This window comes from Nematolebias whitei, chromosome 22 (assembly GCF_014905685.2).
Source record: "Nematolebias whitei isolate Nwh7 chromosome 22, NemWhi1, whole genome shotgun sequence".
Classification (NCBI taxonomy): Eukaryota; Metazoa; Chordata; class Actinopteri; order Cyprinodontiformes; family Rivulidae; genus Nematolebias; species Nematolebias whitei.
The window spans coordinates 7,063,627-7,087,682 of NC_056519.1; the positions used below are offsets into that span (position 1 = coordinate 7,063,627).

The window sequence follows — 24,056 nt, forward strand, 5'->3', positions numbered from 1 at the left end:
TAACTAAAAGTTAAAAGTAACATAACTATAGCTAAAAGCTAAATGTAGCAAAACATAACTAAAAGTTAAAAGTAACATAACTATAGCTAAAAGCTAAATGTAGCAAAACATAACTAAAAGTTAAAAGTAGCATAACTATAGCTAAATATAGCAAAACCATAGCTGAAAGCTAAATATAGCAAAACGTAACTAAAAGCTAAATGTAGCATAACTGTAGCTAACCTTAGCGTAGCTGAAAATAATAACTAAAAGCTAAATGTAGCATAACTGTAGCTAACCGTAGCGTAGCTGAAAATAATAACTAAAAGCTAAATGTAGCATAACTATAGCTAAACGTAGCAAAACAATTGCTGAAAGCTAAATATAGCAAATCGTAACTAAAAGTTAAAAATAGCATAACTATAGCTAAAAGCTAAAAAAAATAGCAAAAGCATAGCTAAATGTAGCAAAACCATGTACAGTATAAGTGACAATAGTCAAACCATGGCTTAAAATCAAATTGGCAGAGCAGTAGCTAAACCATCATCAGAACCACGCTGATGTTCAACAGATGTTTTTTTTCTTATCAAACTGTTAGTCAATTCTTTTTTCTATTTTTATTTTTTATTTTTACAACTGTCCAAAAAAATAGCCTTTAAATATTTTGTTTGTTTGTTTGTTTGTTTGTTTGTTTGTTTGTTTTTTTGCGTTAATCCACCCAGACCCCGAAGAATAAAATCTGAGCTCTCAGAAAATATCAGAACCAAAGAGTTCTTGATGAGTTCTTGAGTTTTGTTCACCGAGCTGACACAAAAGTCCAACAGTGTTTAAGTGGACAGTTTTTGTGGTGCAGCGATGTCCTCAGCAGCTGTCGGTGTTTATTCTGATCGGAGCAGGAATGAGAAGCGACGTAAACATTGAAGTTTGATACTAAGTAGAATTTGTCATCAGTTTTCCTGAAAATGTCGAGTTTAGATGTTCTTTCCACGTAGTTTCGCCCGTTGCCTTCCATGCCAATGTTTTAAATAAAGATTATCTGGTAGCCCTCAAAGTGGCAGCACGATGGCTCAGTGGTTAGCTCTGTTGCCTCACAGCAAGAAGGTCCTGGGTTCAATCCCTGTGTCTTTCTATGTGGAGTTTGTATGTTCTCCTCGTGTTTGTGCGTTTTCTCCGTGTACAGTAGTCCCTCGCTACTCCGTGGTTCGACTTTTGCGGACTCGCTCTTTCGCGTTTTTTCAAAATAGGATGGAACGTGACACACAACTGGCTGATTGATGCATGAGCCGCAAGATCGGAATGGATTTTTTAAAATTTAAAATAAATTATTTTAAACGATGTAGCACCTGCTGCACCTGTGTGCAGCCCACGTGTGCAGGGAGAAGCTCCGCTCTGCAGTGGAGAAGTGGGCGTGGCCGAGAGCGCCTGCAGGTGGCAGAGAGAGCGGGGATCATGACATGCCGTGTTCTTTTAGAGCGTTTAGACCTTTGTACTACTGTTCTTACTTCCCACAGTCCAAAAAACATGCATGTTAGGCAGCCTTCAGGCCCAGGACTCTGTTGTAAAAGAGATCTGTGAGCTCAGTGGGATTTGCCTGGTTAAGTAAAGGTTAAATAAAATAAAGTATGTGTCGAGGATGACTCTCAGCTACTGACACTTTGATGCTTCACTTCCGCTGTGGGTGAGAGTATAAATCTTGTTTAGCTGTACAAGTTACATCCTTAAACCCAGAAATCGACATAATATTGGGATGTCCTTAGAAAAGCCTCCCGTCCACCCTGGAGCACCGGTGCTGGTCTTCAAGCTCCACTCGGTGAGCTCTGCTCTCCATCACGTGTCTCGTTCTGAAGGCTTAACTCGTCTTTGTTCGTGGTTTCCCTCCAAACGGCCCGTAGGAGCGCCGGATCGAGACGAAGTGCTGAGTTTCAAAAAACAAAACGCTCATTTAGCCTGTCAAAGAAACACAGTCGCACCCGGGTCTGCGTTCAGAACAAAACCTGCTCGCATTACGTCCAAACCCGCAAAGGGAGGAATAACAAGCGAGCCGACCCCAGCTTCAGCCCGGTACGAGCTGTTGGTTCGGCGCTTCTTTTTTTTCCCGCTTGCGCGTCTCAAATTACGATCTCTGCCAGAGGTGAAGAGAGCGACGTTTGGTTTACTGGAAGAGTTCCTGGTGAAAACAGATACGGGGTGATTTCTGACCACTGACAGACCACAGATCAGCATCCATAAATATTACAGAGGGGCCAGCTGAGGGTGGCCGATCCACAAACATTCCACAAATCTGTCTCTATTAAGAACCACCGAGTCCATAGCCGCACCGCAACACTGCAGCTCCACTGCTTTATGACACAGCAGGGCGTTCTGGGAGTCCTGAGACGCTCCGTTTTACCTCTCAGCTGGTTTCAGCAGGTTTCAACAATCAAAACGGAAACCCAATACTTTAAACGTGCTAATTCATTATCGACGCCTGCTACAGGGGTCAATCACCTTTTAACCTTGAACCTCTGGATGGCTTTGAATGAAACTCAAACGGCAATAAACTTTCAGAAAGTGAGTCTTGTACATACATCTGATTACCTGCAGCTAATCTGCATCTCAATCAGTTTTACGTGTGTTGAGCTAAACCTCGGCGTGGCAGTAGATGAGACTCCTCCTCAACACGTATTTTAAGCTGCTGTTGAGCTGCTCCTCCTGCACGTTTCTTGGAGAAAGAGGCCTAAATAGTTAAAATAGGATAAAATGATCCAATTTATATTTTTACACACACTACAGCACAGCATAAACTGTGAGCTCAGGTTTTTCTTAAAGGATAAACAGTATCTTACCTGCAGTAGATAGCTGAAAAATGTCTAAATATCACTTTAAATTAGCTGCTGTTGAGCAATTTAAAATGGCATTTATCCTTTTTTTCTTTAATCTGCTGAAATATTTTTAAATTAATAAAAATCTTAAATTATAAGTTGTTTTTTTGTGCTTCTTCCTGAACTTGTTTTTCCAGGTGAGAGAGCTCGAAGGCATCCCGCTCGTCTTGGACAACTGCAACATAGACAGCAGCAACCCTTGTATCCTTCATAGCAAATCATCTCAGGTGGTTTCATAGACGACTTTTGGTGTTGGTGCAACTTTAGCTTTTTGAAATATTTAGCTTTTGCTGCCACTTTTTTCCTCATAGAAAATTAATTGAGCTCATTTTACATCCTTCAAATCTTTAGACCTGTTTACAACCTTTCACTGCTCCTTTCACTTTTTGTTCTGGTTCAGCTTCTTTCAGCTATTATTTTTAGCTACTTTCATATGTTTGTTTCAGCTGTTTTGTGCTCCTTTCAGATTCTTTCTGCCAATCACAACATTTTTGTGCTTCTTCTAATTTCAGCTTGTTATGCTTCTTTCAGCTTAGTTCTGCAAGTTTCAGCCTTTTCTGCTATTTCATATACTATTTAGCTTTGTATGCTAATTTGAGTTTTTTCAGCTAATTCCACTATTTTTTCCGCTCATTTCAACTTTTTTCAGCCTAATTCAACAAAGATGTGCTCTCTCCACTTCCTTCTGGTAATTTCAACTTCTTTCTGCTTTTTAGATACTTTTCTTCTTTTTTTAAGTTTCTGCTTTTTTTTTTCCAGATAATTTCCACTTTTTTGCTCATTTCTGCTTTTTGAAGCCTAAATGGGCACAACTGTGCTCTCTGCACTTCCTTCTGGTAATTTAAGCATTTTTCTGTCTTTTCAGCTACTTTTCAGCTTTTTGTTTTGTTGCTAATTTACTAATTTTTGTGCTCATTTCTACCTTTTTAAACTTAATTCAGCAAATATGTGTTCTCTCTGCTTTCTTCTGCTAATTTAGGCTTGTTCTTCCATTTCAGCTTCATTTCAGCATGCTTTTTTAAGCTAATTTCAGCTGTTTTTCAGCAAGTTCTTCAGCAATGAGCTTTCACACTGCATTTCTCTAGTTATTTTTATTTATTTTAATGGCACAAAATTAAAGGAGAAGCTAAAGAGAGAAACAAGAATGCTCATGTTCTCTTTAACCGACTGCTTCAAGTTATCAGCCAGTGGGCCATCTTCGCCGTCAGGAACCTCCTGGAAAACAACCTGCAGAACCAGGAGCTGGTCGCCGGCCTGGAGCGGCGCGGCCCGGCGGACTACTCTGCACTCAGGGAGTTGGGTTTCCTGGTAGAGGAGCGCGACGGAAGCCTGCTGCTCAAACCTGTGAGGAAAGACACCTAAAGACCGAAACTAAAGAAGGTTCTTAACCCTCAAGCTACTGGTTCTCTTTTGCCAAGTACCGGTAGTTAAAGTTCTCCCACGCTGCAGATTAAGTCAATTATAAATACCTTAGCTTGGAATATTTGAATCAGAAAAGTATTTCTAATTGCTTTCCTGCCTCAGCAATGCTAGCACTCGAGTTAATATTCAACGACCCATGAGGTCTTCCTGGTATAATGCAAAGGTCAGGATATCTGCCGCGCCTGCTTTGTCTCGATCAGAGTCTGGGAAATGAGGCGTTTGTGAGCGGCGAGCACATGCTGGCATGTTTTAAAGAGGCCGAAGCCTTGGGGTTTAATTCAGAGACAAAGAGCACCGCGGTGTCCGGGTCTGTTTGCCTTTCAGAGACGGGGATGTTGCCAGCAGGAGGTGGAGTTTAGTCTCAGGCTTGTCGTGGCTTTTGCAGTAACCATGACACTAAAACATGATGTCATCTACCCCCTCTGGCTTTTCCTTATTAAGCAATGGCGTCATAAAAACCTGTTTATATGAACATGCCTATTATTATTTAATACAGCAACCGCAGTTCCAATAAACTTAGGTTGTTGTTAGGGATGCACAATATTAGATTTTTGGCCGATATCCGATATTCCAATATGTTAAAACTTATTTGAACGATACCCGATACCGATATTTTCCCCCCTAGACCTACTTACAGAGAATACATAGCTTTCTCTGATGTGGAATTAAAAACATAATTTGCTACCAATTGCAGATGTCAAAAAGGGGGATGAAAATGATGCAACACTTCAACTTGGACTGTGTTTAATGTCAAATTTATTCATGATGTTTACTCTCTAACACCACAACAATCGGAACAGTTTGTAAATTTTCACAAATCTAAACTCAACCTGTTCACAGTAGTGCATTAATAGATATTGGACAGTTTCTTAAATTAAAAATGAACAAACAGAATTATTTTATATCGGTGGGTTATTTTGATGGACTAGCCGATGTCCAACTTTATCGCTAGTATTGACTGATACCGCGCCGATAATATCGTGCATCCCTAGTCGTCGTGTATAATATAAATAACAGAACATAGTAAACAAATGTTGAAACTTGAAAAAACTTGAACTCGTTTTGTAAACCACCGACGCCGTATCTCCAATACTAAAAAGTACAGTGACCATTTCTTATTTCTCAGTGCATAGCTCTTAAGCCTGCCTCTCTGATGGTATGCGGGTGCATTAGTGCCTCTGGCATGGGCTGCATGCACATCTGGAACGACTCAATCGTTGCAGAAAGTATACAGTATTTATAACAACCGATGCTCTCAATCAGCCTCGCATATTTCAGCAAGACGATGCTAAACGGCACGCTGGATCCAATACAGCAGCCTGGCTTCGTGTAGCAGAGTCCAGGTGCTGAACTGACCTGCAGTCCACGCCGCTCACCAGTCCAACACATCTGGTGCAACTGCAAACACTAAATACAGCAGAGAAGATCCAGTTGGAAGCCTCCATCACAGACTGAGACAGCATCCCCCTCTAAAATCTCCTCCAGCTGGTCTCCTCAGATCCTCGACGTTTGCAGATTCTTTTGTTTTTTTTAAAGGAGAGGAGATGCCTCACCCTGTCCCTAATGGTGAATAAAATATTTATTTATGACGTTTTCAGATCGTCGCGTTCCGTTTTGAGTAGCATTTTACACAACTGTGCTTTTTTTTTGGAGTTGGGGTTGTATAATTTAAAGCTAATAAAACATTATACCATATCATTATACATGATATTAAACACTTTTTATGAAAGAGGGGTTAAAAAACAAGAACGTAGTGCTTCTGTTTCTGTTGATCTCCAGTCGTTTGTACTCGTCTAGAGCAGGAATCTGCAGCCTTTGGGATAAAATGAGCCATTTTTGCCACTTACGATGTCCAGAGCTGCAAAACCTGCTACAACTACTGTCAACTGGTGGCCCATGGACCACTTCAAGTTTGTTGGAGATGGCTTTTCCAGCCAGCGGGGGTGATATTATAAAACAAAAAAAAATGTCTAGTATTAACATTTATTGATATTTTTACGTTTTTAATACAAAAGAAAAGACCAGATTCCTGTAAAGAAAGATCAAATGTATATTTTTTAACAACACTGAACGCTGCATGCGAGTCCTCTTAACTGTTGAAGAATTAAGTTTCCTGCTTAAAGCATAATTAGAACAGTTTGTTGAATATCCAGTTACATTTTTAAAGAAAAATAAATACTTTCATTTACTTTGACTTTGTTTTTTTGCGTTTTATTCTTAGCGTTATCAAAGTTACTCACCGTATTCCTTCTCGGCAGCGTGTCTTAAAGATATTCCAAAACGTCCTGGTGGTTTTGAGAGAACCATCACGCTGAGACTGGAAGTCGTGGCTAACAAACTACTAGCATGATGTAGTTTACGTGTTTTACGCCTTGTATTTGTACCATCCTTCACATATTTGAAAATGACAGGACATCTGCTAAAACTATTTTCATTGTTGAATTCAGTTTTATTTTAGTTTTGGTCAAAGCCTGAAAGAGCCGCTGCAGAGGGACCAAAGAGCCCCATGTGGCTCCGGAGCCGCAGCTTGCAGACCCCTGATCTAGAGCTTCCTGACTTTATGCACGCTTTGAATAAATAAATAGGACTTGTTACATAACTTTCTTGCTTTTGCACTCAATAATGTTACGATTAGCTTGATAAGATTTTATGAATTCTTGTCCTTGAAGGATTTTAAAACGGGTGAGATTTGAGGACTCGACACCGACAAAGCTCTTTCCTTTCAGAAATGTGTTTTTATATAATTTCCCTCTGGGATTAATAAAGTATTTTTGAATTGAATTAACGTGACTTAGTCAATCCTAGAGACTTGACGTGTAAAGTAAATGAGTAGGCGAGTCGGATGAGGACCATGAGTTTGCAGGATGAGCTGAACGGTTCTGACATCTCAACAAAGCGGTGCTTTGCGGGCCCACCCTGCTCCACCCTGTTTGCTCTGCCTCCCATTTTTAATGACAAAATGTATCGAAACAATCCGTCGGGACTTTCTCCTGTCAGTCCAGCGGCGTAGTGAAAGGGAGCTTATGTGGTTCCGGTCCCCCGGTATTTTGGACGGCTAACAAAACGACCGTTACTCTCGCTCGGCTGGCTGGCTGCAATGCTTTTCAGCCCCACAGGAAAGTGGCTGCAGCTCCCAACACCTCAGACTGGGCGGGAAAATCTCACTTCCCATATCAGCGTTTTTTTTTTTTTTTTTACACCACACTCTTTGTTCTGGTTTGATACCAGCCTCAGAATAAAAACCAACCTCGCTCCACACCTATGCCTTTCACATTTAAAAGGGATAACGTCTTAAAAAGAAATTTTGAACCGAAGCTCCTGCGTCAGTTTTATAACGATTTAAAGTAAAAATAAGTGTCCGTGCTTTGATGTATAAAGGGGACTAAGATTATAAGAGATATTGAAACGGTTGCCAAGTTGCTTGTTGTGGTCACCATGGTAACCACACACTTGTCAGTCACTCCCTGACTGCCAAGTTAAGTTAGTTGTGTGAACATTTATCCAACATTTTTCATTCAGGAATTGTATACCTGGATTATTGAGCATGGACTTTGTTGTTTTCAACCAGTTTGACACGACTGTCAACAAGGAAGAGGGCCGGCAATGGAGGAGGGGGCGTACCAAAGAGACCATCTTATCACAAGCAGAACTGGTTTGTTCCACTTTGGAGTAAGCTGTTGGAGGAAGAATCAGTTTTGTTGTGTTTCCTTGACTGATGAAGCCTTCTGGATCGAAGGCGAAACGTTTCAGCACAAAAAAAAGAAACTGTCCAGATGACCTGACTGAAAAATGTTGGATTGTGTACCTGGATTATTGAGCATGGACTTTGTCATAAATCAAAACGTTCAGCTTATTCAGGAGAAGGGTGCTATGACTTTTAGTATTTGTGCAACTTTAGCTTTTTGAAATATTTAGCCTTTTCTGACACTTTTTTCTCACAGAAAATGAATTGAGCTCATTTTACATCCTTCAAATCTTTAGATCTGTTTACGTTTTACTGCTCCGTTCACATTTTGTTCTGCTTCAGCTTCTTTGTGCAAATTTTAACTTTTTTTCTGCTACTTTCAGCTAATTTCAGCTGTTTTGTGCTCCTTTCAGCTTCTTTCTGCTAACTGCAACATTTTTGTGCTGCTGCTTCTTCTTTCTGCTCCTTTCAGCTTATTTATGCAAGTTTCAGCCTTTTCTTCTATTTCACCAACTATTTAGCTGTTTTTATGCTAATTTTAGCTTTTTCAGTTAATTCTACATTTTTGCACTCATTTCAACTTTTTTTTTAGCCTTTCAGCAAAAATGTGCTCTCTCAACTTCCTTCTGGTAATTTAAGCTTCTTTCTTCTTTTTAGCTACTTTTCAGCTGTCTTTTTGCTAATTTCAGCTTTTTTTTCCCCCCCAGATAATTTTCACTTCTTTTTGCTCATTTCTGCTTTTTTCATAATTGGGCAAACATGTTCTTTCTGCCTTCTGCTAATTTAAGCTTGTTCTACATTTTCAGCTACTTTTTAAGCACTTTTAGCTAATTTTGGCTGTTTTCAGATAAATTCAAGTGTTTTGTAGTAATTCCTGCTATTTTCAGTCTAACTTCTTTATGCTAATTTCAGCTTGTGTAAGCTCCTTTCAGTTTTTATCTGCTAGTTTCAGCTTTTTCTGCTCTTTCAACTACTATTTAACTCTTTTGATGCTAATTTTAGCTCTTTCAGCTAATTACACATTTCTTTAGCTCATTTCAGTTCTTTCCACTTCTGGTAGTTTAAGCTTCTTTCTGCCTTTTCGGCTACTTTTCAGCTTTTTTTTTTAGCTAGTTTACTAATTTTTGCGCTCATTTCTGCTTATTCAAACCCAATTCAGTAAATGTGTTCTTTCTGCTTTCTTCTGCTAATTTAGGCTTGTTCTTCCATTTCATCTACATTTCTGAATGTTTTTAAGCTAACTTCAGCTGTTTTTCTGCAAGTTCTTCAGCAATAAGCATTCACGCTGCATTTTCTCAGGAAATGCATATTGTCTAGTTATGACTGTGTGCTCAGTTCAGACACAAAAATAATACAAAAGTGACTTTAAAGCTGTGTTGGAAGTATTATTGGGAAACACTGTTAATCCTAGTTTACAAAAAAAAAAACATTAGGAGAACTGGAAACAAAAATGAGCTCAATCCAAAGCTGCCGATGTTTCCTCTCTACACGTAGTTTTATTCCAAACATCGGTTTCCACAATCGTCTCTTAAACTCTAATGGGTGTAACTTCACTGTGAAACCTAACGGACTGTATTAAAGTAGACAGTCTGGGCTGTTTATAATAAAGCAGAGTATTTGAAGTACTTTGATCAAAAACATAAATTCCAAATAAGTTGCAGCCTTCAAATATGAATACAATGACATAAAAAAAAAAAAACCCACTTCTAAATAGTGACTCTTTCATTTGTAAATGAGTTAAAGTGCCACGTTCCTCATATAAAAATATACTCTTCAGATGGTTCTGTAAGTTATATAAAGTCTAAATAAACAGTTCTGGATTCATTAAGGATTCTGTCCAGGAGTAGGAGGCCTTTGATGGTCTCGGACCCCCCCCCTCTGTGGTCGGGACACACGCCATCGGTCCGAGCGAGGCCTAAACCACGCTGGAAGGCTTCGTGTAAGCAGAGGCTGCCGTGGGAATGCTGGATGCATCCGAACCTGATTGCGCTGCTGTTGGGTTCCAAACAGGCCCAACAACAAAACAACAAACGCTTTCAAGATGCTGCTCGCTTTACGTTGGGTTTTTCCAAAGAAGCTCACGCTCTGTAAATAATAAATGTCAGAAAATGTGACGTAGGAAAAGAATCTACTGTAAAATGTGACGATCTCGGTGAACGCGGCTTCAAACGAGTCGATGGTTACGGCCCATTTTAAATGAGAGTTGATTTTAAAAAAGGAAAATCTTTTAACTACAGTTCCTTGCGTTCATGCGTCTTGAGCTTTTCCACATGTTGTCACCTCACAACCACGAACTCCAGAGGTTTTTTTTACTGTTTTTGTCCGATAGACCAATTCAGAGTAGCATATAACTGAAGCAGAAGGGTGGTTTACATAATATTTTACAAATACTAATCTGAAAAGTGTGTCCTGTCGATACTTTGAACCACCAAGTCTTTTGTGGTTTGTCTTTACAAGCTGCGCACATCTGGAGGCTAAAACGTTTGCTCAGATTGGACGGAGGTCATATTTTAGGTCTTGCCACAGATTATCAGTTGGATTTAGTTCTGGACTTGGACTGGACTTGGTCTGACCCGTTCCATAGTATCTCTGGCTGGATGTTTCAGGTCGTCCAGCTGGAAGGAGAGCCTTCGTGCCACTGGAGTCTTTTTCAGCCTCCAACAGGTTTCTGTCCAGGATTGACCCGTACATATTTAACTCCGAGAGGCTTCCTTGTCCCTGCTGAACAAAGGCCGCCCCACGATGCCACCACGCTTTGTAGGGATGGTGTGTTCAGGGTTTCCTGCTGGTTTCACGCACACACATTTAAGCCAAAAAGTTAAATTTTGGGCATTTTTTTAAATTTTGAGTTTCGTGGCAAACTTCTAACTGGACTCATCGTGACTTTCAGTTAACATTAGTTTTCTTCTTTAAAGCCCAGTTTGTACACGACTGGTGGTGGTTCTGTGGGCAGATTTGCCCTCCTGAGATTTGGATCTCCACAGCTGCTCCAGAGTTACCACGGGGCTTCTTGGCTGCTTTTCGGATGGATCCCCTTCCTGTCAGTTTAGGTAGACTGCTACATCTTGGTATCAGTTGTACCATAAACGTTGTCTCCCGTTGCTGAATGAAGATTAGGAATTGGAAATACCCTCTGTCCGTCTGTCTGTGCCATCTTGGCTTAAGAAAGGTCACCATCAAAAATTGAGTTGCCACATCAAAATCCAAGATGGCTGCCACCATATAGAGATTTGCGTAAATGTGAGCTGGATAACTTAAAACATACGCAACATGCCGACTTCCGTTTTGCTGTGTAGCTGCATCTTAGTAGAAGATCCCCATTGAAAACTGAGGTGGCTGAAAATTAATTATGGTGGTCATGACCACCATTGGCCACCCCCTGGCTCCGCCATTGCTCCAGATGGTGGATAAAATTATCCCCTCCGCTCGCCAGGATCCGTCACTCCGCACCAAGCATAAAAAACTTACTTCTTCTTAAACACAATGTAACTCCTGCCCACTAGACTATCTTGATCAAAAGCATTAAAAGTTTACTTCAATTCCCTGTTCAGTTTCTGTACAGTACTCACAATCTGAAAAACTACAGACAGTCACTACTCAAATCCCTCAGCGACGGGGGACATCGGCGTATCGCTTGTTTTGTTGTCAGATGATGAACTGAACAGAGCTCAGGGAGATGCTCAAAGCTCGGGACATTATTTTATAATCCCACTCAGCTGTTGAACGTATCAACTTTATTCCTAACTTGCCCGGCGTGTTCCTTGGTCTTCATGATACCGTTTTGTAACAAACCTCTGAGGTCTTCACAGAACAGCTGGATTTATGCCGAGATTAAATTGCACACAGGTGGACCTACTTACTGATTAGGTAACCGGTTGCACTGGATTTTAGCACGGGGCATCAGCGTAAAGGGGATGAATATTTATGCACACTACACTCCTTCCACTTCACAATTATGTGGGAATCCTTGTTGGTCTATCATACAAAATCCCAGTAAAGTACTTTGAAGTTTGTGGTTGTGATGAAATGAGAAAAGAGGAAGGCTAAAGGTTTCAAGCAGTTTCACATAAATACGTTTCATTCAGTGTTTAAACAGAATACAGTGTAGGAGAGCTGCTGCTGCCATCGTCCGGGCCTCATGAAGAGCTGGATCCGTTTCAGGCCAGTCCACATGTACTTACATTTCTTCTTCTTGTTTTGCTTTGAACATATTCAACTTTGCAATATGTCACCATTAAGCAATGCTTATGGGATGCTATGTCCTTTGAACCTGGAAGCAGTACCTTAAATGTTCCCCATGCGTTTGTGTCACTCTGGTCATTTTCCATTTGCTAAACGGCACCAAATAGGATGTCAGAATGTGCAAAACGTAATAAATTACTCCGCTTTGGATTCCTCCGTTGCTTGAACCTACTTGCAGGTGAAAACCTGGGATTTCTCACTGCAGGTGTTGCACTTGACGGAGCAGCACCACTGGAACTTGCAGTTGCACTGCCACACCCGTGTGTAGTGGTGCGTGTTGTGACCCCGGCCGCAGCACATCACGTTGCAGCCGTCCGTGTGGGTCGACGTGCCGTTGCACATTCTGCCTCTTGTCCCTGTGCTCCCCGTGGCCGTGTCCTCCTCGCAGTAATTGGGAGAGCGCTCCAGGTACACGAGGTCCGTGTCCGTGGGCTTCTGGTAGTCCCGAGCCTCTTTAAGACGCAGGAAGGAAGGCTGTCTGAGGCGCGAGGCCCGGACCGGCTCCACTTGAACTGCTTCGCTGTAGCGCTCCTTCAGCATGTGTCCGATCTCCCTGAACTTCGGCAGGGTGATCCAGCAGGTCCTAGCGGTGCAGGAGCCGGAGACGCCGTGACACTTGCACTCCAGCTTCATTCTCTCCTCCAGGATCTGCTCAGAAAAGAGTAACAACCAAAAGAAGCTGTAAATCCTCTGCCGGATACACGTAAAATCCTTGTAAAATGTTACATCCCTCTCGTTGTGTGAGCTGACATTTTTGCAGATACTTCAAGTTGCTGCAAATCATCCAATAAGCCAACTTTATGTCAAAAATCTGTGGAAAAATAACTCGTACTCCGCAAACCGTAGCCTCTAATTAACTACCTTTTACAGACCACAGAATGGCGTGACACAAACTGACCAGAGCTGTTGTGTAACCCTACTCGTATAGTATTACATGGTGGTTTGAGCCAGATTTACATTGTAATGTCCCATAAATATTTTCAAATGTCAAAATAGACAGGTGATTGATTTCAAAGAAAAGAAAACACCTCCTTTGATGAAGAATTCTCATAAAGTTGAGGCTGAAATACCACACGGCGACTTGTTCGTCCACATCATTAGTCGAATCATTCACGCTGGTCTTTCCCCTCCTCACTCGTTTTTTAAGCGGTTCTCGTCTTTTTCACTTTATTATCCATTCTAATGTTGGTTTTCTGTTTCTTTTTTCATTTTGTTTTCTTCGTAACGAGTGGGATTAGTTACCTTTCGACCCGCCTCGTTGTTATGTAGGTTCATCAGGCGGCGGGCGTTTTTTTTTATCTCACGAGCGTCTACAAAGCGGCGAGAAAACTCCACGCCGTACTTGACGTCGGCCGAGCAGCCCCCCCATTTCCAGCCCTCCTCCCGGTCGTGGTAGCCCTGCTTCTCGCGGTCGCAGCCGCACTGGCTAAGGTTGCCTCGGCTGCAAGCTGCGGTCACCGCATGGGCAACTCCGGCTGCGGTGATGGCATACGTGAACGCCGCCTCCCTGCTGCCTGAAGGAAAGAAAAGAATAATCTGAATCAATTTTAACTAGATTTCTGTTTTGGCTTACATCTGTTTTACAACCCCCATTCCTAAAAGTTATAACGTTGTGTAAAATGTAAATAAAAGCAGAGTGCATTGATATGAAATTCCATAAACCCATATGTTATTCACCATGGAACATACAAAAACACATTAAACGCTTCAAAATATGTACTATTTGTCTCAAAGCAGCATCGTTTTGATTTTGATGGCAGAAACATATCTTGTAAAAGTTGGGACAGGGTACAAAAGGTCGTAAAAGTATGCAACTAAGTGCCGTATGTTCTGCTATATAAATCGCATCTTTTTGCATAAATTTGCAAGTCCTGCGACTTAGACACCAAAGCGACTAATATACAAAGTCAAAAGTCAAAGTTCCTTTATTTGTCATACTCACCACATGTGGTACATGTGGTGGAACAAAATTATGTACACAAGGTCCCAGTTACATCCAACAAAAGTATAAATTGTAAAGAAAAACAGTAATAAGATCTAAGATATTAACTAAGAAAAAAACTAAAAAAATATGCTAAGCATTAATAGTACAAAAACAATATGCCGAACAGCAGCACGTATAGCACATATATGTTTTTCCGTCCCATATTTGTAACCCAATTTTTGGCTGCGATCTGACGATTTCATTCATTCTAACATGGAAAATATTGAACACTACCATTTTCAGCCACTAGAGGGCCCTTGAGTCATATGGCAAGCCAAGTGTCTCATTAATATGTAAAAGTGGATTTTAATGACACTTGACTTGCCATACTAAGCCGCCTTCGTCTCGCTCCGGAACTCCTGGAGCAAACGTCAAATCAGCTGAATTTTGCCGCCCAGGCGAAATTCAGCTGATTTGACCAGTAAATTGCATTTATTAAGGAAAAGTTAAACTGAATCACACCTTTGTTATAATTTTGAGCAAACAAATAATTGTGTTTAAGTGTTAATCTTGTTAAATTCTTGTTAAAGTCCTCCCGTGCACGCTCCCGCGGCCACCATTTGGCAGCCAATTGTTTTTTGGCACAACACCGGCCCACATTACCGGGTGATCAGCGGTGATGCATATCAAACGCGATGCATCAGAGGTGATGCATAATATATGCGACTTATACAGCGAACAACTTATTTATGTTTTTTTCCACTTTATTAGACATTTTTGGACTGATGTGACTTCTACGGCAACGCGACGTGTACAGCGGACAGTACGGTAGGTAAATTGGCAACAAGTCAGTAAGAGGACTGGACACAAAAAGAGACTATTAAAGAGAATAGGGACTATCCAACCTGTTCACATGGTTCAAAAGTCTGCCTCTCTTATAGTATGGGGGTGCATTAGTGTCTATGGCATGGGCAGCTTTCACATCTGGAAAGACCATCATTGCAACGCAGGACAACAGATGACATCTTTTTCGGAGAAAGCTTTGCATATTTCAGCAAGACAACACCAAATTACCTTGTTTTTCCCCAAAATTATATATTTTTTTGCTCAAACATTTTACATTATCCCTGTGGTATGAATAAAACATGGGTTTATGAGATTTCATATTATTCTATTTTTCCATTTTACACAATTTTCCAACATTTTCTGAATTGGGGTTGTGACTGTGCTGCACAGAAAGAATTCGAAGAATTCAGGTTTGCTTTGGCGTTATTTCTTGAGGTTATAGGCAAACATCTGTGGCACGCCTCAGTCAAAATACAACAAGCGTCATGTGAACAGCTTCTCTCCGAGCTCTGTTAGTACGGCCTTTATCACGACTCGTTCCAACCCATCAGTCCGTCCTGCCTGTTCACTCTTTCTCTGTGGGTTCTGCTCAGAAATTAGACGTGCAATATAACTGAACTCAACACGATCTTCTGTAAATCAAAAAGGACAAATAAATGTTTTGTTTTTCCAGAAGGAGGAGTTCAAATATCTTGGTTTTGTTCACAAGTGAGGGAAGAATGGACCATGAGATTGACAGATGGAGCGTCTGCAGTATTGCGGACTTTGTGCCGGTCCGTTGTGGTGAGGTGGGAGATGAGCTGTAAGGCAAAGCTCTCTGTTTACCAGTCAGTCTATGTTCCTACTCTCACCTATGACCACAAACTCTAGGTAGTGACTGAAAGAACAAGACTGTGGATACAGGCGGTTGAAATGAATTTCCTCCACACAGTAGCTGGATCTCCCTTAGAGGTAGGATGAAGTTATCCAGGAGGGACTCGGAGTAGAACTGCTGCACCTCCACATCTAGAGGAGCCAGTTGAGGTGGTTCAGGCATCTGGTAAGGATGCACCCTGGGGCATGTCGAACTGGGAGGAGACCCCGAGGAAGATCCAGGACACGCTGGAGGGACTAGCCTGGGAACGCCTTGGAGTCCTCCCAGAAAAGGTGGCTGTGGAAAGAGATGTCTGGACCTCCCTGCTCAAGCTGCTGCCCCGAGACCCGAGTCCAGAACCAGATGATGGATGGATAAAAGATGGATGGATTTTTTCCATAACTAGGCAGCTTGAACAAATTTGACTTGGTTTAGTTTGTAACGGTTTTCCAGAGTTAAGTTAAATTAATTTCTCCTTTTTGTTTATCAATTATGTTTCATATCATTCCTTGTTATTTATCTTCATTTGCTTTAATGACTTTTCTCTTTTGGTTTGTCAGATCCATGTTTCTGGACCAATTGTAATGAAACTTTTTCACTGGATGCACATCTATAACTGACTAACACTTGGAGTCAACCTAATTCAAGATGGTCCCCACTGCCAGCTGACCTTAGAAAACCCCAAAACGGCTACGATTAGCTCATTTTTAAAAAAACATTGGGCTAAAATAAAGTGTGGTTGAAGCTGAGAGGCGTTCACAACACATAGTCCAGGCATGGGATTTTGCATAAAGTTATTTTCACTGTTTGACCAAAATGTCTACAACTCCATCATTACTTATAGATAACTCTGGCATGAATGGCAGCAGGAGGCGTTTCTTCGTGGAATGCCAGGCTTTTTATTTGGTTCTTGCTTTAATAATGTCCAACTTTTTACAGTTAAAGAATGAAGAGCTCTTTAATTTCCCTAGTTTTATTATTTGACATGTTTGAAAGGACTTTGTGTCGAACATTAAAATAAAAAAAGTTGTATCTCAGTATGTTTCGTTCCACACGCTGTTGCTGTCAAAGCAATAATGAGAACACAGAAGGAAACACAAGTGACATCTACTGGTTGACTACAAGAGCCCTTTACTTTTGGCTCTGGTTGCGTCTGTGTCTCCGAATGTTTTTCATCAATGGAGTTTCTCACGCAGCTTATGTGTCGTACGCGTCTGCATCATTCCAGCGAATGATACTGCTGTCGTGCGTGTCGGAATAATCTGCCGGGCTTGACTGAAATGTGCCCAAGCTGCTCTGAGCTCCCATTTGAACTTCGTCATAAAGACGTTTATATTTATAGGGTGGAGTCGGGGGGATAAAATTATTGGCGCTACAATTGGGAACTGGATATCCTCTCGCTTCAAGTCGGATAATGCCGGGCCTGTGTTCTGCTCGACAAGCCAGAGTATTAATACATGGCGTCTCTGTTTGAGGCGATTGTAATGGCTCCCTTCCAGCCTGACAAACTCATTCGCAGAACCCATCAGGGCTGCGGTTCCCCCGGTCCATAACTCAAAACAAACTGAAGTCTTCTCTCATCAAGCTAAATCTGCGTCCCGTTCGGATATATCGTGCGGTGGTTGGGAGCGTTGCTCAAGGCATCAGCCGCAGGCAGTGGCCAAACAGCCATCTCTTCTCGCTGCGATTTGTTTTGATTGAACAGCGGTGCATATGCAGGGTTCCATTGTTGCCATCCAGCTGCTGGAGCTGACTTCAATTAGTGGTTTTTGCACAAATCTCTGGTTATTTTCAGGGCCTAATGAGTCCGCAAACCCTGCAGGTTGATGACATGAGCCGGTGGAACCACTGGAGTGGTGTAAAATTCGTAATTTTAGTAAATAATCATTGGATATACCTCTGCAATTAATTAACTTTTGGTGCAAAGCCAATTCAAGATGGCCACATACCGCCTTTGATCTTGTCTTTGAACCAGCCATGACAAACATGTTGGGTCACTGAGCAAAGAAAATACATATTCCCTACGACAAAGGGAATAAAGAGATCCAGACGTTGCTCCAAGATCTGCTCGATTAAACATGTATCCAAACCCACAGCTGAACCGCAACAAAACATTTCAGACTGGAAGACAATTTATAGGAGAGGCTCGCATTAGTGGCGTCTGTGAGAATGAAAACTGGGAGGAATTTGGTTCAGAGAACGTACATGTACAAACCCAAGTCTGACGGAGTCAGGACATTATGTAAAATGTATAGAGTAAGCACGTCAAATGTTAAAAGTAATAAAATGTGGAGGGGGTCGGTTTGAGTTTTATGGCGGCAACATGTCTCAAAAAAGTTTAAACTGGGGCAGCAAAAGGCTGAAAAAAAAAGTGATCCGAATAAGAAAAAGCTGGAGCGACTAAATATGTTAATTGGCAACAGGTCAGTGGTGTAAAGAAATCTTTTTACATAATATGAATCTATGAGAAGAAAAGATGGGCAGAGGTTCATTAGTCTGCAGAAAATGGTGTCTAAAAAGTGGAACAGTTAAAGAATAATGTTCAGCTATAGTTCAGGTTGACAATCAGCACTGATGGTCGGGATCTTTGGACCCTCAAGGGCCACGTCATTAAAAACTGGTCTAATTCTGTTCTGGTCACTGCATGGGCTCAGGACCCGTTCTACACCATGCTTCATAAAGACTTCTTCTCCCACTTAGTGGAGACGTGCTTCATCACATCAGCTCCAGATTAAATCTCCATCTGTGAGCCGACAGGATTAAAACCATGAGAGCTGGAGTTCGTTCTTTCTTTGTGGTCGACGCACGAGGAGGGCTTTGAGATCAAATCGTTTCCCTTCTGCCTCTGGAACTTAGTCCAGATGGCAGCTAAACGAGAGACAAAGACGACACACCGCGGCGCACTTAATGTTCTCCACGTCATCCTGTGGGTTTAGATAGCCCACCTGTTGGGACGCAACAGGTGGGCTTCTGGTCTGACTTTTCATCTTTTTCCAATTTAAATATAATAAACAGGCGCACATTATTGGAGCAACTCTCTTCCTCAACCCTCTGTCTTTACTCATCTTTGATTAGTTCCCAAACATTGGTAAGGACACATATCAGTAAGAAGCCGTTGAAAGAAGAGCTTCATGAACTTTTATAATATTTTCTTCTATTTATGATCACTGATTTTTTATCTCTTTGTAACACAAAACCGCGCCAGTTGATGTTTCACGACCAACAGTGAGGTTCTGACTTCAGGTTTGGGAACCACTGAATCACATGTGGGCAAAATAAATCCAGAAGCAACCCTTCGAGCAATGTGTCGGGATACCATTTCTAGCCTTTTGTGATTGCTAAGGTCAGTTGGCTATGGTGGCCATCTTGAACTGGGTTGACTCCAAAGGTTAATCAGTTGTTGAGGTACTTTTAATTTTTTTTTTTTTTTTTTTTTTTTCATTTAGCCTTTATTTATCCAGGTTAGTCTCATTGAGCCACGAGAACTCATTTTCAAGAGAGACCTGTTTAGGGAGCACATGGTGGGGGTTAAGGGCCTTGCTCATGGGCCCAGAGTGGGGCGAATGAGGGTGGGGGCAAGTGTGGGTGTTTCACCTACCCCACCCACAATTTTGATGTTGTCGGGGCCGGGGCGTGAACCGGCGATCTTCGGATCACAAGCCCACCTCTCTAACCTCTGCGCCACCACTCCCCCACTAATGATTAATGATTACTGTGAGAGCTTAATTAAAATATTAAAACCTTAATCGAAACGTCCAACATAAAATTCACAAATATTGATTCAATTCAATTTAATTACTCAGCAAGACAGAGGAAAACATTGATGGAAGAGATTGTTTAAATTTGGTTACAGCTTGGCCTGTCACGATAACAAATTTTTCTGGACGATTAAGTGTCTCATAAATTATTGAGATAAATGATAAAATTGTTTGAAATTTGACAATAATTAGTAAATATTGTCAAATTTTAAAATAAATGTTAATTTGTTTTGGGTGTGGTACCTTTTTTGACCACTGGATGTCAGTATAAGACTGTTTGAACTGAAGGATGGATAGTGAGGGAGGAGCAGCATCTCTTTTAAGAAAAATGGGAGGGAGGCCCCTTGACGTGACATGGGCTGTCTCTCTTCAGTTCTCAAAATGGTGGATGTTCGGTGTGGTTTAGCTCTTTAGCATTTTTCACACAAAGCTTTTAAAATATAAAAAAAATCAGTAAACAAGTTATCAGTTTCTTTTTGCAGAGAAAAACTTTTTTTACACGAAGGCACGGGTTTCAACCATGAATTTTGGAGCGTCGACGAGACAGAGGTTTTTTCCCGAGGTCGGCCTATTAGCTTAGCTCGTAGCTTAGCTTCTCGCCGTAGCGGCTTTTAATTATCCAAAAATGTGATTTTCTTAGTTAAAATGGATTTTAAAGAGAAAGGGAGGGGTCAGTGAAGAGCACGGTTGTTGAGCCTTTTATCATCCAGAGGGACACAAAGAAACAATAAAGCCGATTAATGAAAATGAGGTAGATAAGTTTCATTTATCATGCGATTAATTGATTTCTTGTTCATTGCGACAGTTACAGCGTTTTCTGATAAGCACCTGCTAAGGTGAAATTTACTCTCAGTGACTGTGTTAACGTAAACTCCAAGGTTATTAAAAAGTGGTCGGACAGAACAGGGTTTTGAGGAACTATTACCAAGTCCTTAATCTCTATGCACAGGTCAGAACCAGGTCAAGAGTGTGATGATGAGAATGAACAGATGTGCGGACGTTCTGGGTAAAACAAAATGACTATTAAATTATTAAAGGCTATGCTTAAGCTATCACTTTCAACATCTACATGAATATTGAAATCACCCATTATTATGACTTTATCAGTATTTAGTAGTAAGTCAGTTAAGAATTCAGACAAAACCTGAGAGTAAGCACCTGGTGGACGATAACTGCTGATTAAAGTGGCTTTTCTTTTTCCATTTTGGATGAGAAAAACTGAGGCACAGTGATTCAAAAGAATCATAACTAATAACTGTTTTAGCATTAATCAATAATCCTGACTGAAAAATAGAAGCTACTCCTCCACCTCAGCTCCAACAATCCACAATAAATCATGTTGCCATGCGACCAACATTTTTTGTGTGTGTACTTATGCAGATGATGTGATGTTGTGTATGATCTAAACATGCCCGTATTTCAACTCAGTGCGAGGTGCTCCATCCCATTACTAAAGTCAAAATAACCCTCAACCTGTGGTCTAAACATACGAAGAAGAAGAAATTAAAAAGCACACTTCAGACAGACTGACCTACTCTCAGCTCTTGTCCGAAGACCGTCTTCTCTCCCAGAGCCGAGCAGTTCCACCGGCCGTACCGGAACTGGTGCTGGCACTCGTTGAGACCCAGCTGGGCACCTTCGCCGATGGCGATGATGGCATCGGGGCGACTCTGACAAAGGGCCCTCTGACGGGGCGCCAATCCTGGTATCTTGTTGCAGATGATGTTGGTGCCCAGAGCCACCACCGAGGACAGTGCCCTGTAGACACACACAGATCATGATGATCACACAGGTGACATTGTCTCAAATCAGTCACATAGGAATCAAAGTGAGTCGGTTAATGTGGTCTTTATCACCCTCTGCTGAAGGCAGGGCGATCATGTTTTTGCCAATGTGCTCTTTTGCGTGTTGATTAGCAAAACATCTCATGAACACTTTCAGAAATGAATCTACATCTACAACTCAATCACTTTTGGAGTCAGCCCAATTCAAGAAGGCTGCTCCAACAGTAACAAAAGTGGCATCAAATCGAGGTTTGGTGGCAGAAACATCAACTCCTACAGCAACTTTGAGTCTCCGAGGTCAATCTGTCGCAGCAATGCCCCTGAATCTGAAGGTCTTTGTCTTCTAATGCCATAAGAACGATCTTTTTACAAAGACTCTATTAAAAAACACATGAAGGAATAATTCAACTATTTTCCATCTGCTGCTGTTCTTGTTTGACAACGTGTTCCCACGACAGAGTGGTTCTGGTGTGTAAATCCATGAGAGCAGCTTCTCTCATCAGCTCGCCCCAACTCGCATTTGAAATGTTGGATTCATTCATTTCGCTGCTTTTATGACTCGTGGATAAAAACGGCAGAAATCCGCAGCTCTGACTTCATTTAGGGACAAATTAAACCATTTTTTACAAACTAGTCAAACTTAAGAACATTTGATGTCGCACATATTATTATCATTTTTCTGCGTGCCATCCAATGTTGCGCGTAATTGGCTCATTACGCGCGAGGCACAACCTGCCCCGCAGGTGCGAACAAAAGCGCGCGCTTAGAGACGTACAGGTAGCTGCCGCTGGTGAGGATGAGGAAGATCTGCGGGTAGGAGACGGACAGCAGCGCGCTCGCGCTGCGGGGAGGGACGATGAGCATGGCTGCGCATTGAACAGCTGGAGTTGTGCTCTTGATTTGGAAAATGTGGAAAAGTAGATCCTTGGTTCCTAATCCTGGGGCGTTTGTTAAAAGTAGTCCGCGTTGCTGCGTCCGGATGGAGGGCAGGCGCGCTGCGGCAGCTCTGAGCCCGCTGTCCCGGAGACCAGAGGCTGCATCCCGCGGTCCATGAGCGCGCGCCGCCGCCTGGACTCCAGCAGGACCCAGAGAGAGACGGCGTGCGGGAGAGGAGTGGTTCCGGAGGCGCTTCGGGGTCTGGACTGTCTGACTAAACCAGCAGACACCCCCTACACACCACTAGCCCTCCCTCTTTGTAAGTGATCGCCAACTGCCGGCCAGCGGGCCACCTCCGGCCCACTGGGGCCTCTTCTGGCCAGTGGTTTGAGAAAGAGGTTCTCAGACAAGCAGGCCCACATGTGTCTGTGTCTGCTTACCTTGGACTTCCTGTGGTTGCAGGTTCAAGTTGCCAGAAAGGCCCTTGCCTTGGAAGCAGCTGAAAAAAGGAAAAAAAAAACTACCAAAATACTTAATTCACTGGAGGATTTTCATAAAACTTTAAGTAATTATTGGATGTATGTCTATAACTGATTACGTTTTTGTCAATCTAATTCAAGATGGCCACCACAACCAAAGATGTAGCATTCTTCAAAGAAGCTAAAGGCCTTTAAATGAAGCTGCCTTTGAGGCTACAAAAATGTAGCTGTTTTTCTTCCCAGCTGAAGAAACGACAGGTTTATCATCTTGTTCACTACAAACGTTTTTCACTTTTTAATTTTTTTAGTAAAGTTAAAAAAAGAGGCTCATCTTTATTCACTTTTAAATTTACATGAAAAACTGTCCCGTAAGAAAAATTCTTTCCCCTGAATGAATTTTGTTGATGACCTCGGCTCTTATTTCCTCAACAAAACAAAAAAATTAACGTTGTGTTTCTGAGTTGTGAAGGTGAATATTTTATAAATGTTATTATTTATGAGCAAACAACACTAAAGGTGGCTGCTGTGGGAAGAAAACAAAACTCAACCTAAATCATTTTTTACTAATCACTTAGTTTTTACCTTTTTTTATTTGAACAATTTTGTTTACAGCTCCTCAAATGTGTCTCAATCAACCAACAATAAGTCAGCTGATTGAGAACAACAACAAATGTACTAATCATGTTGTGGAACTACTTTGTGTTTCAGTTTGTCTCTAAGTAGCTGAAGTGTCTCAGATCTTCAGCTCATCCTGTATAATATCCAACATGGCGTCCTCGTGTGGTGAAGAAGAGAAAAGCTCTTCATCTCAAAGCTGGAGTTGTCATCATCAGGCAGATAAAACGGTTTGTTTTGATGGTCTGGAATAGAAAAATATTGTTTTCTGTGTTTTAAAGGCCTCCTCGGCCCACTTGTCGACATTTCTCAAATAAAACTGAGACGTTCTCTTGAAATGAACAAATAACTGATTGGGTCGATAAAAGAAAACCAGAAATAAGTTGTTTTAATGCTGAGTGTTGACAGTTTTCACTGAAATTTGTAGAAGAAGCTTAAACTGAATCGTTGAAGTTAAAAAAGGCTGAACAGGAGCTTAAATTATTAAAACATAGTCCTAAAATAAAACAGTAACTACAATAAGCATAACAGATGCTAATCAGTTGATTATTACAGCATCAAAATTAGCAAAACATATGGTAAAAGTAGCAAAACGGATGCAAAAACAGCTAAACAGATGCTAAAATGAGTACAACAGCAGCTAAAATTAGCAAAACTGATGCTAAAATGAGGGCAGCACGGTGGCGCAACTGGTAGAGCTGCTGCCTCTCAGCGAGCAGGTCCCTGGTTCAA

The 24,056-nt window shown here is 41.5% G+C and overlaps 2 protein-coding genes across 2 annotated transcripts in view; one reads left to right on the plus strand and one right to left on the minus strand.

Moving 5' to 3' along the window:
* The window catches only part of atxn10 (ataxin 10), an 8,663-nt gene extending 4,384 nt beyond the window's left edge, over positions 1 to 4,279 (plus strand). Inside the window, exons 10-11 of the mRNA XM_037695672.1 lie at positions 2,978 to 3,041; positions 4,018 to 4,279. Of these exons, the coding sequence (XP_037551600.1) occupies positions 2,978 to 3,041; positions 4,018 to 4,202 (249 nt within the window). The 3' untranslated portion in view covers positions 4,203 to 4,279. The remainder of the gene's footprint in view (positions 1 to 2,977; positions 3,042 to 4,017) is intronic.
* Positions 4,280 to 12,357: 8,078 nt separating this feature from the next.
* Positions 12,358 to 22,218, minus strand: wnt7ba (wingless-type MMTV integration site family, member 7Ba). The gene is made up of 4 exons (XM_037695816.1): positions 22,130 to 22,218; positions 21,102 to 21,328; positions 13,432 to 13,703; positions 12,358 to 12,837 (listed from the first exon to the last, which is right to left on the minus strand). Exons 1-4 carry the CDS (start codon positions 22,216 to 22,218, stop codon positions 12,358 to 12,360), a joined length of 1,068 nt encoding a protein of 355 aa, XP_037551744.1.
* Positions 22,219 to 24,056: the final 1,838 nt, after the last annotated feature.